Raw genomic sequence first — 21,477 nt, forward strand, 5'->3', positions numbered from 1 at the left:
TTCAAAAGCATATATTAGAATGTTAACTGCAGCATGGTTAAGAGAAACTGGAGAGATTTGATTCTATTCCCAGCTCCACCACACACTTGCTTGTGGTCAAGTCACTTAACCATACTAAGTCCTAATTTCCTCATCTATAAAATGAGAGCAATATCTTTATCTCATTAGATTTAGTTTAGATTTAGTTTAAGGATCAAAGTGTCTGGGGTATAGAGTATGCTCAGTGTTAACCTTCTTTGCCCTCTCTTTTCCTTGTCATCATACTTGACAGGAGAGAGTCTCGGGTCTTTAAAGTCTTGCTTCAAGGTAAGGATCTGAGGAGAATCCTCAGTGTTGAGCACTTCTGCACACTGATTTAGAACCTCAGACATTCTTAAAGGGACAGAACTCCCAAGTACAGAAGTACCAATCCTTGAAGGATTGAGCATTGAACATAAATCATAATAACAAGAGGCAGGTGAAACTGACTGTAGACATCCTCTAACGTTCTGCTGTGGTGGAAAGAGCTTTTGATAAAATTCTGTAAGACTGTGGGTGTCTGTTCTCTCATCTGAAAGATGCAAGGGTCAGGCAACAGAGGCCATCTTATTCCAAAGCTTCTGAGTGAGGGCCCGAGGATGGTGGATACCTGCATGACTTGGACAGACAAACCACCCACAGACAGAATCATCCAGGGTACTGCTGACAGCAGGGGCTTCTGATCTATTATCTATTGGCCAACTGACAGCTCTAACTCTGTGTGACCCTCAGTCCTGGGCACCCTAGACTTGGAGAGATGGATGGTTTTGTAAAATAGCAAGCTAGAAGAATCAAGCATGGAGGAAACAGAGAAAGAACAGGTGGCTGTTGAGCCAGAAAGCAAGAGAGAGAAGTTATGGGATCTCTTGAGGCCCACTTTCCTATAGGTCCTTTGCTCTGAACCAAAAGAGTGGTCTTGAGGAGAAGCTAGAAAACAGAAATACTAGAGGAAAAACACAGTGCATTGCATGGTCAGTGAGTTTATCAGAGCTGTGAAGACATCGCTGAGCCACCTCAGAACCCTGGTGTTCCTTGAGGTTTGAATGTGTTTGTAGGTGGTGAAGAGATCCCAAGACTCTGCTAGCAGATCTTCTACAAAATGTCCCCCCCACCACGTCTGTTCTGTAAAATCATCTTTTGACACTGCTATTGTATTTTAGGCTGTAAAATTTGTCAAGTTTTCTTGGGCTTTCACATGAAAGGAGTTAATTCTCATCAAATGATGGTATTAGGAAATGACTGGCGTCAAGATAACAAGCCCAGCTTTCATTCAAGGGCTGATAAGTCTCTTAATTATGTTACACTTATCTCTCCATCTGGCAAAACGCAGTTGATCGCTCTCCTTTCTCTCTCTTCAGGAAACATATAAACAGAAACAAGAATTTGGATGAGCGAATACTCTGTGCTGCATGAGGGAAGAGCACAGTGGAAGTCCAAGGGCGAGTGTGTGCCCAGGGCAGGTCAACTGGGCTCTGGGCTGATTCCTGGGATGCATGATTACATCAGGCTCTGCTCAGCTTCTCCACCAATAAAAAGGGCCAGTGATATCTGCCCACCCTTATCTCAGAGCTCTCCTGCCAGTACCTGGGCATTCCAAATAATGTATTAGACCAAAATTGTCCTGGATTCTGCCCTGCAAAGTGAATGTCTCCTTTAATTTGGCTTACGAACTTTTCGATTTCACTCTAAATCCTGACCATAGATTCTTTTGTCTCAAACGCTCCCTAAGATAGAATAGACCTACTTGAAGATCTGAACAAACTTTGTAATAATAATTTTAGCCCTAGGGTGTCTATAACCAGCATATCTGATTGAGAATCCTCTCAAAATGGAGTGACAAACTCTGTGACCCCAGCAAGGAGGGACACTTTCTCACCCAGTCCTGGCAGAAGGTAGGAGCAGGAAGAAGGGAACACTGCAGTGTCTGAAATTTCTCACACACAATCGACCATCCCCATCCTTCCTTCTTCCTTCCTGTACTGCCCACTCCCCTATTTCCTCCATAGTCTGTGTTCTAGGATAGTTTCTTTCTATTTCCTTCAGGGCACTCAAGGTAAAGATCAAGGGTACTACTTTTAGCTGAAGTACTTGCATTTTTTTCCATTCTAAGAGATGCTAAAAGTTATACCTCTAATGTGGAAGTTTGACAGGATGAGAAAAGAATTTAGGATCTGTCCGTCTGCACAGTATGTTATCTACTCAAAAGTCCAGCCCTGGAAGGCTGTCCTTCCACCTTAGGAGGAATTGGGGCCGCTTGCTAGGTTGTCACTTCAGCATCTTAAATAAGATGAGCTCTGTATCAAAGAATCCTGAAAAGTTTGAAGAGAGAGGAGAATATATAGAGTAGTAGGAGTGAGCATGGTTCCTGTGAGAAATGACTAGACATGACTAGAGAATCTGTGAAGTTCAGCCTAAGGAAGAGATCAGCGTTTTGCATTGCAAACTTTGCCCCGACACTAGTAAAGGTGAAAGGCCTACCTATCCCAATGACTGAAAGGCCACATTAGAGCTAGCTTTTTGGCTTATGACTTAATTGTTGTTGGTTTTAATTGTAGTTTATAAAGAATTTTTCATGGACCTTCTTTTCTCTTAATGCTACCAGTAGGCCTTATCAATCCTTTACACCAACTGCTCCCGATCTTTTGGCACCAGGGATCACCTGTACCAGTCTGTGGCCTATAAGTTGGGGACCCCTAATTTATACCATGGTGTGGATTAGTTTGAGATGCTCCCCATAAGAGCAGTTTTTGAAAGAAGGGAAAAAAATAGCACCAGACTCCCAAGGTCGAGGGAAAAAACCGATCTCACATGTTTAAAGGACTGAGTCCTTCATATCCTCTGCCATCTTTTTAATGTTCCCCTCCCCTTTGCCTTATCAATATGTAAAGCTTTTTACTAGAAAATACAAGGCACAATGCACATTCTCTAATAAAGCAGAAACAATTACTTTGGATAAACTTTGAGCAAAACCATGTAGATTTCTTGGTTTAAAAAAATTGTGTTTGTGCAGGAACTTTTTGTTTATACATCCCCCCAAGCTCCAACAAAACTGAAGACGATAATCAAGGTTGCAGATTTTATTAGGGTTCACTTTAGAAAATAAACGTATGGTATAAATGGAAATTAAATATTTCAGGAAATGACTGGCTTTATCCAGAAGATATAAGGTTTAATTTTTCAACAGACAATATCAAGATGTTCTTTATTAAACCCCCACCTTGCGTGGTGGGGAAGACACAAGACCAGCTGAGCAGTGAACTGCTGAAAGCAACTTTCACTTACAATGCAGAAAGCATGAGATTATGAAACAGGTTCTTCTTAAGAAATAAAGAAGGTTTTAAACTTTTTGGTTGCAAAAAAAAAAAAAGGATATGTAGTTCACTTCCTCCTCTGTTTTCCGCAGAGCACTAAGAATTGTAACTGAATTTGCTTCACTTTTCTGACCCACTCGTCACTGTGAGGCTGTAACCAGTCTGTACTGACAACTGCTTTCCTCTTTGGGGCCAGATTGTCAGGTAACATGACAGAGGGGTCTCAGTCTCCCTAAGAAAGATTTTCCAGTAAGCAGTGACTGGGAATCATAAGAATCATTGACTTTTATCTTCTCTCTTTTCCTTCTAACTCCTCTTACTACATTATGACAGTGAGTGTGGTCAGAGCAGCCAACAACGAATGCCAAGGGAAGATGAAGAGTGCAAGAAATTGTCCATAGCTCCCTGAAAATACTTTAACGAATCTGGTCTAATGTGTCTCTCAGAGATCAGAAAATTTATGACTGTCTCTTCATGTTACACTAGTTCAGTATTTTGAGTTCACATTTGTTTCTCAGTCTTGGCTTAGCTGATGCATTCCGAGCTTATTCTTCTAAATTATTATGTATTTGCCCAAAAGCAAAGAACTTTTAATGCACAGAGTTTATGGGCTATTCTCTATAACTTTAAGGAAAATGAAATTATTTATACCTAGAGTAGGAACTCCTTAAGTAGGATAAAAAAAAAAAAAAACAGTTGAAATCAATAGTTGCCACATGATAATACATTTCTATTCACAAATGGTCTGGCTCCAGGTAAAACTTCAGGATACAGAGAATGCTAGAACGTGCAGCAAAATGAAAGCCCAGACTACTTAAGTAAACTTTCCAGTCTCTTGTTAATAGCTGAGTAAATCTCTGGGCAATCCTCAAGAGGTTCTTAGAAGTCATCCCTCGTTTATATCTAGAAGGTTCTTGTAATTGTCTTGTAAATCTCCAAAGATCTTTAGAGATTACTTTACTTTAAATAGAGACAAAGAATGATACCAAACTAAGCTGGACTATTGCCTGGGACACTATTTCTACCTAGTGCAATTTTTAATTTCTTAAAAATCAAGTGATCTGACAGCACAATACTTGTCAAGCACTTGTCATACTGGGATGTCTCTTGCCATCTATATACGTATTTTTGCCAACCATATTTATTGACTATTGATGCTTATTCCAGGTGACCGAGTCACCCCAATGCTTAGAGGAAGCAAGCAGGGTACAAATCAGTTAATCAATGAAAACATTGTCTAATGACTGACTTTTAAATCACAAAGCCATTTTAGAGTATAAGTAAATACCTGAAATAAAGAAGGCACTTCACACACTCCCTCTCTTCCATTTCCATCAACTTTTGTGGACAAATGCAATGGGTAATTGAAAACTTAATATCACAACCACTAAATAGTCAAACAGCCTTTAGTAACTTGTTGCTTCCTGGAAAAGATGAATCTGATAATTAACTTAAAGAAAACAAACTGAACAGAACTCGCCACTACCAGCCTGGCAGCTAGGGAGGCAGTATTGGGTCTGAATCGAGGAAATCAGGAAATACTTACAATCATGATGAACGTGCCCAAGAACTCAGAGAGGGTTTCTTTCGCTAAGCTGCTCTTCAAGACCAGTCTCTGCTTGAAGCTTTTCCTCTTTTCTGCTTTCTCTGGCTGCATCTTGGGGCTTCTCTGAGGACTCCTGTTTCCACCAATGCCTATCTGTTCTGGTCCTCACTTTCACAGCCACATGAAAATGGACGTTTTGACAGTGGCTCACAGATTCCTGGAGATGTCTGGTGAGAGTCTCTGACGCACAAATGCCGTTCCAATTAGAGGCTGTGGCTTAATCGTCTTCTGGTGGAACTGTCATTCCCTGTTCGCTGCTATTTGTTTGAATCTGCGACTTAGAACCTGAAATCCCCCAAATGATCCTTTTTGTACCTGATAGATTAATCATTACCTTTATTCTCAAGGTACTTTTTTCTCTGTTGGTTTTTTTCAAGAGATGAGAAAAGAGATGTGCCGGTTGTGTTGCCAAACCACAGTGATGGGCCCTTGTCCAGAAAAGATTTGCATGTTACACAATTGCAGGCTTCTGATTTTTTTTTTCTCATTCAGAAGTGGGTTGTTGGAGTGTAGTTTGGAATTGTCAAATCAGGTGTAGATATATCCAATGTAAACATTCTTTTCTGAAAAAGGTTTTTATTGCAAAATGAAGAATTTGAAGAAAATATAGATTTATCACCCTAGAAGATTAATCACTCTTGTTTTCTTCCAGTATCATTTCAGTGACTTCATGATACCACTCTGAGGTTAGTAAGAACCACAGAGGCCATCCTAAAGATAGAGAAATTAACATACAGGGAGACGATTGCAAGCTTCACACTGCAAGTCTCCTCTTTGGTTATGAAACTGGGCTTCATTTGCTGAAGATACTTTAGGATCCAAGAATCAGAAAGATGGAGGAGTCACCTTTTTGGGTTTCTTCTGAAGAAGTATTTCAGTTTGAAAACAGTCACTCTTCTTCATTTACCATGAAATATTTAGACATAATACATAGGAAATAAACAATAGCAGGTTGAAATTCTTTACTGCATGGAGATGACTGAGCTGGAAAGAGATCAATCAGCATGTATGCCATCCTAATCAAATAAGAAAGTACACCTAACCAAGGCTCCTAGGTTATAGCCTTTAAATTTGATAAATTGACATCCTTGCTGGCAACAAACTGTGTTTGGTACTAGCTTCTTGTCCTGCCAAATATTCAAGCCTCGTTTTTCAAAACTGGCTTGTCTGAAGAAATAGAATACAGCATTAGTTTCTAAACACCAAGGCGGGCCTAGTTTCTGATTACCAGTGTGGATTCATGGAATTAGTACCCACGCTGTGTGGTTCCTTCCAGTCCTCCCACAGGGAAGCCAGCTCTGCATCAGGCCCTCCCCTAGCTTTGCAAAAAGGGAGGGAGGAGAGGACATGGAGAAAGCAGCTGATGAGAGGCCAAAGGCAGAAGGAGACTTCTGATCTGTAGGTGACATTTAGAATTTAGACTTTAAAAAGTTATAACTTGCCTGAAGCCACACTACTGCAGAACCAGGACAAAACCTCAGCATTTTAGCTTTAATTCCTGGTGAAGTTATCAGAACTACCATTGTCTAGAAGGATTAGCTATGACCATACCATTACCAAGTCCCAGTGGATGGACCAGAGAAACCGGACTTTCTTACTGTGACTACAGCTAATAACATGCAAGAGTGTTCTCTGGTCTTCCCATTCACTCATCTAACAACTATTTATTGCACACTCAGTACATGCCAAGCACTGCACTTAGCAAGAGCACATAGGGTTCTTGCCCTTCACAGAGCCTAGAGTCTAGTGAAGCAGACAGATGTAAGTGAAATAATCACACACACATAAATACAAAATCACAACTGAGATGTATGCTGCAAAGATGGGGGCCATATTTCTATAAGCAAATATAACAAAAGGATTTGACTTTGTCAGAGAGATCGCTGATGGCTTCTCCAAGGAAATCATGTATGGACCGAGATCAGAAAGAAGCATGGGTTTAACTACATGAAGTGGGGAAGAAAATGCATGTACAAAGGTCTTGGTGGGTTTGGGGGTAGAGGGTAGGGGACAGCATGATGTCTCTCAATAAGAGAAATTTACTGTGGTTGGCCCCAGAGAGAGTGAAGGAGTACAGCATGCAAAATGAGCCCCGAGGTGTGGGCAAGGGTCAGACCTTACTAGGCCTTGTAAGTGGTAGTTAGGGCTAAAAGCTTAAGTCATTGAGGTGGTTTAAGCAGAAATACGACACGATCAGATTAGAGTTTTGAAAAGATCCTCCGAGCTGTGAGGTAGAGAGGGGACTGGAGGGGACTTGGAATGGTCATAGGTAGATCCATTTGGGGGTATTACTGAATTCCAGAACCAGGTGGTAGCTTTGATAATGGAGACATGGAAGGATCCAAGAGTTCTTTATATCTTAAAATTGGAAGAATTTGGTAGATCAGATGTGGGAGATGAGGAAAAGAGACTGAGAAAGGTTGGTTCCTGGTTCCTAACTTGCTGGGGAAGCTGCTGCTGAGCCCTGTGAGAAGAAATCCTGGAAGAGGACCAGAAGTGCAGTGGAAGATTGTTAATTCTGCTTGTGCAAAGTTGAGCCTCAGGGGCTTCTGAGTGACGTAAATTAGGAAGTGATATGGGTCCAGATGAAGAAGGAATGTCTGTGTGCTCATGGTGGTGATAACTGGAGCCTGGAGTGAAGAGGCTCCCTAGGGAGAGAGTTTGAAGAGAGCTAAGAGTTTGATATGGAACATTTCATGCTTAGGTAGAGGAGGATGGAATCTTCATTATTTCTGTTTTTCTACCTTCAATTGACAGTCACACGTCTCACCTCCATCATCACAAACAGCTCATCATCAAACATAGCTGAGTCATATAAAATATTCACTGGACAAAATGTTCCAGCCACCTAACAAAATGTTCAAAAGCATTCTAAGAGGGTAAGCAATGAATAGTATTCCTCCTTTCTTCCACCTGAGAGGAGGCCTTTGTCAAAATACCCTGACTCCAAAGTGCTAACTGGAAGCATAAGGGAGCTTTTAAATTTCATTCACTCAGAAAAAGTTTTCATTGAATATGTACCATGTGGCAGGCATAGCATTAAGCAGTGGGAATTTAAAAATGAAAAAAAAAATCTCTATTATTAAGGAATTAATAGTCTAAGTGACAAAGACATCTGAATGAATACACCATAGAGCAGAACAGAGTTGTAAGCAAGATACTGAACCAAAATTTCTGTCACCATAGGGACATCTGAGCACTAACTCTGCATTTGCCAACATACAGAGGAAAGAATGAGTACGGTGACTGCCATCAACAGTTCTAAAGCTGATGAGCTTTCCTGGATGCACTGCTATACTGATTCTCCAGGGCTGGTGGATGCTGTTCTTTTATTAATAGTTCCCTTGGCTCTGCCCCTTCCTACCTTGTCTTCTCCCCCACATTCCATTCTGTGTTTATCTACTTCTGCCTTGCGTAACCAACTTTGCCTACACTCACGCAATCCCAAGATAGAAGCCTGGTGTTTATAAGCATAACCACCTCACATCCTGACCTCACTTCCCCTACACCTCCTTATTCTAAATTCCAGTCCCTCAAAGCCTTCCTCTCCACCTAGTTATTACCTCGTGATTACCCAGGTTAATGATGCACTTCCCAGCATCTCAGGTTCCATTGACCCAGTGACTTTCTTCTACATCCATGTTGCCAAAGCCCAACTCTGGGTATGCCCAACCATCTTTTTTTTTTTTTTTTTCCCCTTCAGAATTTCTCTTCCCAGGCTGCTAAATGTTGCTGAAGAAAATCACAAATGTATTGATTGACTCTATTGCAGATAATTGTGATGTAGGATCAGCAGTGGCCCCATGTTCTTAATCTTTTATTTCCAAGTTTCCAGATTTTAGCATGCATTAAAATCAGCTTCACTCAGACACTGGTTCTGTAGATCTGGGATGGAGCCCAGGAATCTCACAAGCATACTTGATAATTCAGAGCCCATTCTTTGCCCAGCAGCAACCACATACCTCTTCTATGCCCTCCAGCTCACAGTCCCAACCTTCCCACTCAGATGATTACTTTTTTCTCCAAATCCACTGGGAAAGCATAGGTTTCATTGACTGTAAGTCCTTTTATGCTCTTACTCCTAAAAAATTTGCCTTAGTTTTATTTATGTTATCCTCCTTTCCCTTCCTTATTCCTACCGTTTGCCCCATGTTGGTGTTCTGTTCCAGCCCCTCTGGAACCTTGGCCAGTCAACATTCCCTTCACTCTCAGTCTCTTTCCAACATTGGCTTTCTCCCACAACCCCAGGACCAAAACAAACAGAGGTCTCTCTAATACTGAAAAACATTCCTCAAAGTTGTTTTACTCCAAATTACCACTTTATCTATTAATATCTCCTCCACTTTCTTTCTTTTCCACTTACGGAAGAAATAGCCTTTTTCCCATGAGTGTAAAATCATATTACACTGTGAAAAAAATTAGAAGTATTTAAATTAAAATGTTAAAATTTCTTATAATCCCTGTCATCAGAGATAACCATTGTTAACAGGTTGGAATATCTGCAGAATTTGTTTCAATAGGCTGGGCATGGGAACCCACGCCTGTAATCTCAGCACTTCGGGAGGCCAAGGCGGGTGGATCACCCAAGGTCAGGCATTCGAGACCAGCCTGGCCAACATGGTGAAACCAAGTCTCTATTGAAAATACAAACATTAGCTGGGCATGATGGTGCATGCCTGTAAGAGGACCAGCCTGGAAGAGGACCAGAAGTGCAGCGGAAGATGGTTAATTCCACTTGTGCAAAGTTGAGCCTCAGGGGCTTTTGAGCGATGTAAATTAGGAAGTGATATGGGTCCAGATGAAGAAGGAATGTCTGTGTGCTCATAGTGGTGATAACTGGAGCCTGGAGTAAAGAGGCTTCCTCGGGAGAGAGTTTGATCCCTAGGGAGGGATCAAACTTTTTTTCGATCCCAGCTACTCGGTAGGCTGACACTGGAGAATCGCTTGAACCCAGGAGGCGGAGGTTGCAGTGAACCAAGATCGCAATTGCGCGCTGCACTCCAGTCTGGGTGTCGCAACCAGACTGTCTCCAAAAAAAAAAAAAAAAAAGTAAAGAAGAAGAGTTTGTTTTAGTAGATCTAATAATATATAAGTATCTATTCTTTTCTTCACCCTAAAGGTAGGGTTATACTACATTTACTATATTAAAATTTTTTTCCCACTTGAACGTTCCTGTTTAGCCTTCTATGGCAATGTAAAATTCATCTTTCTAATGACTGTGTAATATTCCCTTGTACAAATGTGCCATAAATTAAACAAACTCCTCTTAATAGGCAATTGATTGTTTCCAATTATTGTTCATTAAAACAACTCTGCAATGAACATCCTTGAGTATCTGTATCTCGTAGCATAACTTCCTAGAAGTTGAATAATTAGTCAGAGTATGCACATTTAAAGTGTGTTAAAATATTTGTTTTCTCATTTTCTTTAATATCGGGTAATTGAAATCTATTAAATGTTTTTCCCAATCTAACAGTTAAAAAATATTGTTTTAGTATGTATTCCTTTGCCTAACAGTGAAGTTGAGCATCTTTAATGCATTAGCTATTTTTTATGTTTTATTTTTATGTCCTCTGCCTACTTTTCATCTGTAATTCTTACTTTTTATTACTTTGTTTCAGCTCTTTATAAGATATGAATATAAATCTTTTATTTGTTAGATGTGGCATGTCATTGTCCAGTTAGTTATTTATCCTTTAAGTTATGATGATTCTATTTGATTGTGATATAGAGGTTTAGAAAATTTTGTGTACTCAATTCTGAAACCTTTTTCTGTTTAGTTTCTAACTTTGTTATTTGTGCTAAGAAAGACCAGCACTATCCCAAAATGACAAGAGTATTAAAATGTGTCCTATATTTTATTCTGGTATTTTTACTGTTTCATTTTTATATTTAAATCATTAATTTTTCTAGAATATATTTTGATGTATAAAGTAAGGCTCTAATATTTTCCCAATATTTTGATCTCTTATATATAAAAACTTCCCAGAAGTAAAGTTGTTATTTTAATACCTCTAGTCTTGCTATATATTTTAATGACTTTCTGGTAGATCTCCCCTCATTATTTTCTAACATATATGAGCTAGATGAACTTTAGAATCATTTTTTTAAGTTCCATCTCATCCCAACTATAATTCATAAAAAGGCATTCACTTTATGGATAAAGTTATAATATAACTTTCATAACCCAAAATATAGTCCATCTGTCCATTTAGTCAAATCTTTATGTCCTTTAAGTTAAGATACATTGTTTTCTCTGTTGCGTCTTCCAAATTCTTGTTAAGCTTATTTCTGGGCATTTGATATTTATTTGTATTTATTTTTGAAATTAGGTTGAGATCTCTTTTTTTATTCTATTTTCTAACTGATCATCACAAGCAAAACTCTATTTCTGTGTGTATATCTTCTATCTGCCCACTCTAATGAACTTTCTTTATAGGTTAAAATGGGTTTCTACTTGATATTGTTGAGAACATTGTTAGTTTTCTACTTGGCATCTATTAAAACTTCTTTCTAGTAGACCAAGTTTTCATTTAAAATATCTGCCTTTCTTTCTATGCAACTGGGCTTTTGGTGGAAGACTGATCATTCTCAGATCTAAGGGAAAACACTGATTAGTCTAAGCCTACAATAATGATTTTCCTCCCCTTGAAAACATGACAGGTTCAGGAAAAATGTGATTTAATTTGGGCCAATGAAATTTGAGAAGATGTTAGCTGGGGTTTTGGAAAGAAGGTCCTCATTTCTGTGAAAGCTACAAAAACCCAGTTCTCTGTCATCTACTGGATATGAGCAAGGAAGCTTGTGGCTATTAAAGACAGCCGTTCTGAAACCATGGATAGGCAGAGGGCATGAAGGGGAGGGAGGATGACTTGATACAGAATCTAGCAGGGCATGAAAACAGGACATACTTGCATCACTGATGATATTACTTCTGGATCTACCAAACTTGAGGCCTGTTCTACCCCAGGGCTTGCAATTATTATATGAACCAATAATAGTTAATATTTTCAAAGCCAATTTGAATATGTTAATTTCTGTTAATTTCAACATTAAAAGCCCTAACTGGTTTATTAGCTTAGATTTTTGAAGGTAGAATATAATATGAACTATAACAACTCACTTTACCTCTTCTAATACTTCAATTTATTTCTTTTTCTTATGTTATTATATTGGCTGAAGCCATTACAAAAATATTTAATCTTAATAATGAAAATTAGCATTTTTCTATTGTTCCAAAATTTAAAGGCAATGCCTTTCTGTGTCATTCAGTAAGTATCATATTTCCTATTATCATGCTTAGTTTTTTTGTTAATTACTGAGATTTTTAAAAACAGTAATGAATATTGAATTTTTATCAAATGTCTTGAATATTTAATGAGAAGTTTTCACTTTAAAAACTTTCATTTTTCTTTATGTCATTAGTTAGTTACATTACATTTTAAATGATCTACTGTTGAAACAGCCTTACATTCCTGAAAAGTCTCCTGCTTGGTTGTGATATACATATACTGCTAGATTTAGTTTTCCAATACTTATTTTCGATTTTTTTGCTTGGATATTCATAAGCAAAACTATAAAAGGGTAGTTCATGTTTCACTTATCAGACTTTGATATCAGACTAACACTAGCCATGAACAAATGAACTGCATAGATTTCCATATTTCTCTACCCTATGGAACAGTTTAAATAACCCAAGAATTATCTGTTCCTTAAAAGTTAATGGGTTTTATGTACATGCAAATATGAGCCAAGTCCTCTTTGGCTAGTAGATCTTTGAGAATATTTTAGTATCTACTATCATTACTGTCATCTATAGGTCTTAGGTACATTTTAGTCATTTATGGTTTTCTAGAATTTGTTCTACTCAACTTAGAATCTCAGAATTAATAAAACACATACAGTGTATAATGTAAAGCATCCTTTATCCTTTTAAACGTAATCTATTTGTGTTTTCTCTTTTTTCTCCTTGGTCTCAATTGCCAGAAGTGTATCCTTTTTATTGTTATTTTTGAAGAACCATGTCTTTATTTTATTTGTCAAAAATAGTTTTGTTTTATTTAAAATTAATTAATATATGATATTCCCTGAATTCCCTTTTCTGTATATTTCTGATTAGGGTGGACCACAAGAGAGATTCTTTTGCAAGACATGAAGGACAGGTTTGAACAGCAGCCCTGTTGTAGCTCACACATTCCATCACCTATCTGCTTGTTCACCTTTGTGGTGTAAGGCAACAGGCACACAGCAAGCACACCCAGGCCTTCTCCACCTTCCCCTGGGTCCTCCTTCAGTTTCTCTGGCTTCTACACTAGATGTGTACATGTTCAACATCAACATGAAGTGTTCCAGTTTCTGTAGGACATGTATACCATCAAAGTCAGAGGCAACAGGAACCGACACAGGTTTTGACAGGTGTCAATCTGAGACAGCCAAGTATAAAGAGGTCCTCGGAGAACCTCTAACTGGCCTGCACACTGGGAGGAGTGTACACTGAGGTGGAGCCTCGGGAAGTTTGTACCGTTTGCAGGGAGGAGGATCCTGGCCTCTCCCGTTCCAGGGTGGTAACCTGGGGATTCAATCTGTGATATGGGGGCTTGTTAACAGGAACATCTTTCCCATTGCTGAGTTTTTTCCCTTTTGCCCAATAAATTTCATTTTTTTTTCTCACCCTTCAAAGCGTCTATGAGCCTAATCTCTCCTGGCCACGTGACAAGGACCCCGTTTTTAGCTGAGCTAAGGAGAAAGTCCTACAACAAGTGTGTCCTCATGAACTCCGGACTGTGTTGGTAGGTTCCAGATTCTTCTTGTTCCCCTTCAAATTGCATCTATTTTCTTTTGACTGCCCGCCCTGTGGACATGAAGCATTAGCATCAGACATAAAAACAATAGCCTTATAAGAGACTGTTAAACCATCTCTCACAATTGTGTAAGGTCAATCACTGTAACAGACTCCTTCATACATATGTACACACATATATATGTATTTGTATACATATATATAAAAGACATATATGTGAGATCCTGCTTCTGTAATTGAACCCTAAGTTATTTATGTAGGCATTTTCGCAGCTATGCGGGCATTTTCACAACAGCTTCCTTATGAGCTACATCTTTTATCAAAGTAAAGCGTTATTTTTCAGCTACTAAATGCTTTTTTGTTGTATACTATACTTTGTGTGCTGTTAATATTGTCACTCCTACTTTTGTGTTTGTTTGCTGTATCTTCATCCATCCCTCAATTTTAAATCTGTGGAATAAAAATTAGATCTACATTATGTTTTACAGTCAATCTTTTAGAATCACCTATTTAGTTTACTAGCAAAATATCATTTTACAAGAGGCTGATATGTATTTAGCTATGTTCCTGACTCTGAGTGAATCTCTACATTATCTATTTTGTTTATTTTTATTTATTTATTTATTTATTTTTGAGACGGAGTCTCACTGTGTCTCCCAGGCTGGAATGCAGTGGCACGATCTCTGCTCACTGCAACCTCACCTCCCGGATTCAAGAGATTCTCCTGTCTCAGTCTCCCAAGTAGCTGAGATTACAGGCGCCTGCCACCATGCTCAGCTAATTTTTGCTTTGTTTAAATGGAACTAGATGAGTGAAGTCATAATAAGCAGATTGATCAGCATATGTTAATAAATAATAACTTTGTATTGCCATTATAATTTACAGAGTTAGTACATAAATAAAACTTTCAACAAAAATTTTAATACAGGCTTTTCATTTAACAACCATTCATATTCTAAATGTTACAAATCAACATCCTTGAAACTTAAAAGAAACCTCTCAATATTGTAGGAAAGTTTTTGTCCTTTTTAGTAAACATACAAAGCCAACCTTCTGATGACAAGATTTAGAATAAGAATAGATATAATTTAAATTTTTGTAGCCATAGGTAGTCTTCCCCATTAGCTAGATGAACAAAGGTGACCTGCTACTCCAGCATTTGATATTCTCAAAAGTACTTATGGCAAATTTCTGCTACTGAAGTTTGGGAAATTTGATCTCAATTTTAATCAAAGCTAAATTACATATATTTGGAAATTTTAATAATTTATTTCTAGAAACTTTTTCAGTGTTTTCTGTTTGAATGGTTAAAATTAATAGTGACTGGGCTTCCTATCATCAGACTCTCCTTCTCCTAGACTGTTTTCAACCATCATCCTAATGCACATATCATTACTCATTTCTCCTTCTTTCATAAACTGTAGAAAAAAGTCAAAATACTGTAGGCCTGCCATCTGTTGTTAGCATAAGATAGATTTCTGAAATAAGACACAAAATGCATAAACCATAGACGAAAATGTTATATTTGACTGTATTAAAATGAAACAATGCCTTTTTATCAAAAGACAACAAAAAGGAGAAAAAAGAGGATATTTGCATCATATATAGCAGACAAAGGCCAATATCTAATATACACATAAAGGAGAAGTAGGCAACCCAATGGGAAGATGGGCAAAAAACCTGAAGAGACACTTCACAAAGAGGAACCTCAAATAGCCAATAAACATGAAAAATGTTCTCTGCTTCACTAGTAATTAAACAAATGCAAATTAAATCCCCAATGAGATTACATTTCATACCAACTGGATTGGCAAAAGTCAAAAAAGAAAAGAAATTGCAGTATCAAGGGTCAGCAAACATGTAGAACTACTACAACAACAACACATTTCTGGTGATAGTGTAAACTGGTAAAATATCTTTTGAATGAAACTAAACCCAATTTGCCAATTTGGTATTACCTAATAAATTTTCAGGTGTGTGTACATAATGATCCAGCAATTTCACACCTAGGAATCCACCCTAGAAAAATTATTGCATATATATACCTAGAGAAATATATAAAATGATTCATGACAACACTATTTGTAGTAACAAAATAACTGGAAAAAAATATGTGAATCAACGGTTAAATGGATAAACAGTACATTTTTATAACGAAATGCCATAAAGCAGTTAATGGCTTACAATTACACATGACAACATAAGTGAGTCCCAGAAATATAACATTGAACAAAAAACATGTTGCAGAAGAACTGTTGGTTGCCATAAACTGAAAGGTGGGTTCACAGGTGTTAATTGTACCATAAATTATTATGTCTTATATTTATTTTATTAATAAAGAGAAAAAAATAAAACAACATTGAAAACATAGGAGAATAAATAAACTTCCTGCTCATGATTCACCTTGTGTCACCTTGTTTGGGGGAGAAATCTTTTAAAAACATAATTTAGATAGAATATTCCCATTTATTTATTTATTTAGAGGTGGAGTTTTGCTCTTGTTGCCCAGGCTGGAGTGCAATGGTGCAATCTTGGCTCAGCAACCTCTGCCTCCTGGACTCAAGCGATTCTCCTGCCTCAGCCTCCCAAGTAGTTGGGATTACAGGTGTGTGCCACCACTCTTGGCTAATTTTTGTATTTTTAGTAGGGAAGAGGTTTCACCACGTTGGTCAGGCTGGTCTTGAACTCCTGACCTCAGGTGATCCGCATGCCTCGACCTCCCAAACTGCTGGGATTACAGGTGTGAGCCACAGCGTCCGGTTAACATTCCCTTTTTTAAAACTCAGTGATTCCCCTCTACGTAATAGGTAATGTCCAAACTTTCTAGACTGATATTTAAGTTCTGTCATAAATCTGACTCCTCCATAGTTGCACAAATATGTATCTCAATATTCCCAGCATGAAATACTGCATTTTATCTGAAGGGTCCACATAGATTCTTCCACAGCACTCCTTATTCATTTCTGCCTACAAGTCTTTGCTTGTGCTGTGTCCTCTCATCTGGAAGGCTCCTCTTCTGCCTCTCTTTCCATCCAAATTGTACTCACCTCACCTTTTGAAGAATTGGACTTACTAATTCATTTATGAGTCCTTCCCTCACAATTCCATTGAACAGGGAAATCTCCCACAATCAAATACGTATACCACTCACTGTATGAATTACTCACATAGTTTAATCACATCAGTTTCTTCTCTCTTCTTGTATATTTGTACATATGTATGTATGCATATGTTTTCTCTCTCCAAATAGATTATAAACTCTTCAGAAAAACGAACTATGTTTTATACTTTTTTGGTATGGTCGAAAGGGCTTAGTACAGGTAACGTGTAATACAAAGAAACAAAATTTACCAGTAGCTTGCATAGCAGACATGGTCTTTTCCTTCCTTCTGTGTCCCGAGACTCATGGATCTATGATCCTTTGGTCACAGGTTGCAGGAGCAAGGAAAGGAAGTGTGTGTCTTAGAGGCTGATGAGAGATGGATAAGGCTTTGGGAAAGGATAAGAGAATACAGAGCCACATCCGGGTAGTCACGTCAAATCTTCTGCTTTAGAAAGATCACCTCATTTCAATGTATTCTATTTTCATGAACTAAGAAAACCTAGAAGATTGTTTTTACCAAACACACAAAATATTTTCACAAAAAAATGATAATCACAGAAGTACAATTTAATAAATATGGAGAACCAAGTATGGACAGAATGCTGGGCCTTTCATTAAAATAAATAGCTCTTCACGGTTTATCAAAGATTTGCACCAACTATTTTATTTGTATCTCAAAACAATCCTATAAAGTAAAAAGAATAGATATATTGCATATTATATGTATACACGTATATGAATTTCTTGTTTCTTGCCTGTCTCTCCTACTACAGTGTCAGTGCCTAAAAACAATGTTGACTATTAGACTGTTAGATACCCAGTGCCTAATCTTTTTTTTTTTTTTTTTTTTTGGCAAAATCTCACTCTGTAACCCAGGCTAGAGTGCAGTGAGCATGATCTAGGCTCACTGCAACCTCCGTCTCCCAGGTTCAAAATATTCTCATGCTTCAGCCTCCTGAGTAGCTGGGATTACAGGTGTGTACCATCACACCCAGCTAATTTTTGTATTTTTAGTACAAATGGGGTTTCCCCATGTTGGCCAGGCTGGTCTCAAACTGACCTCAAGTGACCCCCTTGCCTCGGCCTCCCAAAGTACTGGGATTACACACCTGGTCTGATGTGTAATCTTTAATAAACACACGAGAAATTGTGAAGCAAACCCTCACTATACAGTTGAGGAAACTGAAGCTCAAGAAAGAGGACTGACCTGTTGAAAATCATGCAGTTAGTGGAGAGCGAGGATTCAAATCTACACCTCTGGAATCCTGTTCCATTTCACCTTCTGCCATTGCTCAACACAATGGGGAAATCCCATTGCCAAAATTGAAAGGACATTTTGATCATAACTTTTTGTTTGTTATGATTTTTTTTAAAATGTTGTTCAACTTTTTCTAATTTCTTTATGATTGTGCTATTTACATAGAATGAATACACTAAAACTGGGGAAAGGTACCTTAGGTAGAATTGCAGCTCTCTGTGAGGGCAAAGCTGAGGCCAAGAGCTTGGTCTTTGTCACTTAGCCTAAATGGACTCCGCAGGCCCAGCCATGTGCGTCTCCCAGTCACACAGCTGATCACACAGGCTGGGGCGATCCAGTCAAAACTCATCTTCAGAACTGCAAAAACACAAAAGCCTGTGCCTTGATGACAGGGCATTAGCAACAACTGTGCATAAGGTGCCTAGTATTACAACTGCAGTGTTAGTATTTCAGGAGCCTAAATTATTTACCAGGTTACCTGGGAGTTGGGTTGAGGAATCACATTTCCCACACATTAACAGTGGACTAAAACATCTAGGACTTCCATTCTCTGTAAGTCACTGCATTTTTCCACTTCCATTCCCCAACTAGCAGGGGTGCTGAACACAATATCCTGAGAAAGGCATTGAAGTTCCCCTAAATTCTGAGCAATCAGGATAGGAGTACATTGCTTGCTTTTCGAGCTTTGGTAGTGGAAAGCCTCAATGCCTACTGCTTGCCAAATATTAGTCCCGTGTACTCTCTGGATAGTTCTGAGAATCTGGGGATTCCTTCTGGTCCTAGCAACTATCACTCTTTCAGTTGGTTATATTGCCATTCATGTCTGTGAAGGTGCTAGATCATAAATCTCTCCTTCCAGAAGGAACTCAACAAATTTCCATTCCAACTGTTGCATTGAGCAAAGAGCACACAAAAATCAATTGTTATGGCTCTTTTCAATAAAACCCTCTTCTCCTGCTGTCGTATTTGTAACACAATGGAGAGAAACAGCAATGCCCACTGATCTCAGTTAGGTGACCTTTACTTCATCCTCGGGAAAGATGCCATGTCTTTCCTGGTGCCAATATCCTGTGGCTCTCCATAGACTTCCAGGAGACACTGAAGCACATGGGCAAGGAAAGCTTCCCTCGTCTCCCAAAACCAGCAAGGCTTATATTATTAATATTATTATTACAATTTAAAAATTAATTTGGAAGCTGTTGAAAATATACTACAATGACCTGTAGAAAATGAAAAACAAAATAATGTCATTTCAAATAGACCATTATCTAGGAAGTCACTGCAGAATATGTCATTGGTACCAAAACCTTTGTTCTTGGTAGTGAATGAAAGGTGTGTTTTTAAATGCCATATTTCTTGATGGAAATACACTCTCAAAAACACCTTGAAATACCTCTGGCTTGATGCAAAGCCTTTGGAGATTTTGACCATGTTTACTCAGGTAGATCTTTTGTAGATGAATCTCAGAATAATTGATCAAATTCCCACAAACCTGAGTGGCTTCAACAGTTAAAATGATAAAAGTAGCTAATCAATTAATAATTGTATAAGCAGTAGGAAAAAAATTTAAGTCAGCTCCATTTTGACTGAGTGATCTGAATTGAACATAGTCATGACTGATGTGTGCTCGCCAAAGGGCTCCTTGACTCTGACTTTTATGTCCTCTATGATCTGAGTTCATTGATCTTTTGGGTACAAAGATGAAGACCATTTGTTTACCCAAACATTTGTTCAGAGAGAATTCGTTTAAGGCAAAGTGAGTTGACTAAATGAAGCAAGGTCACTTTTGGTTTTGTTTGTTTTTGTTTGATCCATGATATCAAAGAGACTGTTGAAATTTGGTATGCTACTAAAGGACATGAAGAAAAACATTGCAATCTATTTGAAACTAAATGGAAGTCAATAATACCTTTCAAATGAGCATTTTATCTATAATTTTAAAATATTTATTATGTTTGGTACATGAAAGAGGTAAAGTGACATCTTGAAAGTGGTTTAATCCACTATCTTAAAACAAATTGAGTGGATTTCCTATATTGTCTATATTATGATATTTTTAAAAATTCATATTGACTCAGTTCAGTTCAGCAAACATTTTTTGAATGTATGGATGCTTAGCACTGTGCTAGGCCCTGAATACAGGAAGATAAATGAAAAGCAGCCCTGGCTCTCAAGATGATTTCAATCCAATTAAGAAAACACTTACAGTGTTGGTAAATTTGGTAAATGTATAGAACTTCTATGTTATCAAATACTCCAGGGTGAAATTAGAACAGAGATGAGGACTCGCTGGTTAATAAGTACTCATCCCTTTGTTTAGCAAATGCATTTGCAAAGAAAGTAATATAACATTATCTACTTTCTTGCAGAGAGATTCACAAGATCAGAATTTTAGAATTGGAAAAAGTGGTAACATACACATAACCCAACTCTTTTATCATCAATAAGGCAAGAGAGGCTCAGTGACTTCCCTGGAGACAGCTCATGGGGAACCAAGACTAGAATGCTAGAATCAAGGATTCTAATTTCTTTTATTCTTTTGTTTTTGTTTTTGAGACAGAATCTTGCTCTGTCGCCCAGGCTGGAGTGCAGTGGCACAATCTCAGCTCACTGCAACCTCCCAAGTTCAAGCAATTCTCCTGCCTCAGCCTCCTGAGTAGCTAGGATTACAAGCGTATGCCACCACTGCCCAGCTAATTTTTGTATTTTTAGTAGAGACAGGATTTCCTCTTGTTGGCCAGGCTGGTTGTGAACTCCTGACTTTGTGATCTGCCTGCCTTGGCCTCCCAAAGTGCTGGGCTTACAGACCTGAGCCACCGCACCCGGCCCCTAATTTCTAGTCCTCTCTTCTTTCCTCTAGAATGTGCTGTCCCTCCTTGTTCTGCTATTGATTTTACTCATGAACAGTGGGGCCTCAGGGTCGAAAGTCTGGTTGGAAGAAGAGCTGGGGGACTTGCCTTGGAGTTGTGTTGAGTGCATGACACGGACCCATAGAACTGTTTTGTGAAGATACTTTACATAAGATTTGAAAAATATCAGTTACACTCCTTCTAAATTGGTCCATTATAATTACATTTGGGGAGGACTGAAGGAGATGATGGAAATTGGGAGATTCCTAAAGCCCTACAAGCCACCTCTTGGTGCCACTACTGCTTGTAAAATATAATATTGTCATTTAATTTGCATGCAGTTGAATTAAATGAGCTCTTAGTACATAGAATTTATGGAACTTCTTGCCTCTAAAAAGATGTTAAGGTAAGACTGATTAACTCTCTTACAAGAGGGGATAGGATTGTCCTTTGAGTGGAATCAACTGAGACCCAGGATGTCTTCAGCTTCCCAGATCTGGAAGCTTAATTTTATTGTATTGCCCAAATGTGA

At 38.3% G+C, this 21,477-nt stretch overlaps 1 protein-coding gene across 2 annotated transcripts in view; it reads right to left on the minus strand.

Annotated features, from left to right (window-relative positions):
- AQP9 (aquaporin 9) overlaps positions 1-5,355 on the minus strand; it is a 48,376-nt gene extending 43,021 nt beyond the window's left edge. For both annotated transcript variants that reach the window (XM_023228627.1, XM_023228628.1), the window contains exon 1: positions 4,876-5,355. In XM_023228627.1, coding sequence (XP_023084395.1) covers positions 4,876-4,986 — 111 coding nt within the window. In that variant the 5' untranslated portion in view covers positions 4,987-5,355. The remainder of the gene's footprint in view (positions 1-4,875) is intronic.
- Between the last annotated feature and the right edge of the window lie 16,122 nt (positions 5,356-21,477).

Source organism: Piliocolobus tephrosceles, chromosome 6, assembly GCF_002776525.5.
Source record: "Piliocolobus tephrosceles isolate RC106 chromosome 6, ASM277652v3, whole genome shotgun sequence".
In the NCBI taxonomy this organism is placed as follows: Eukaryota; Metazoa; Chordata; class Mammalia; order Primates; family Cercopithecidae; genus Piliocolobus; species Piliocolobus tephrosceles.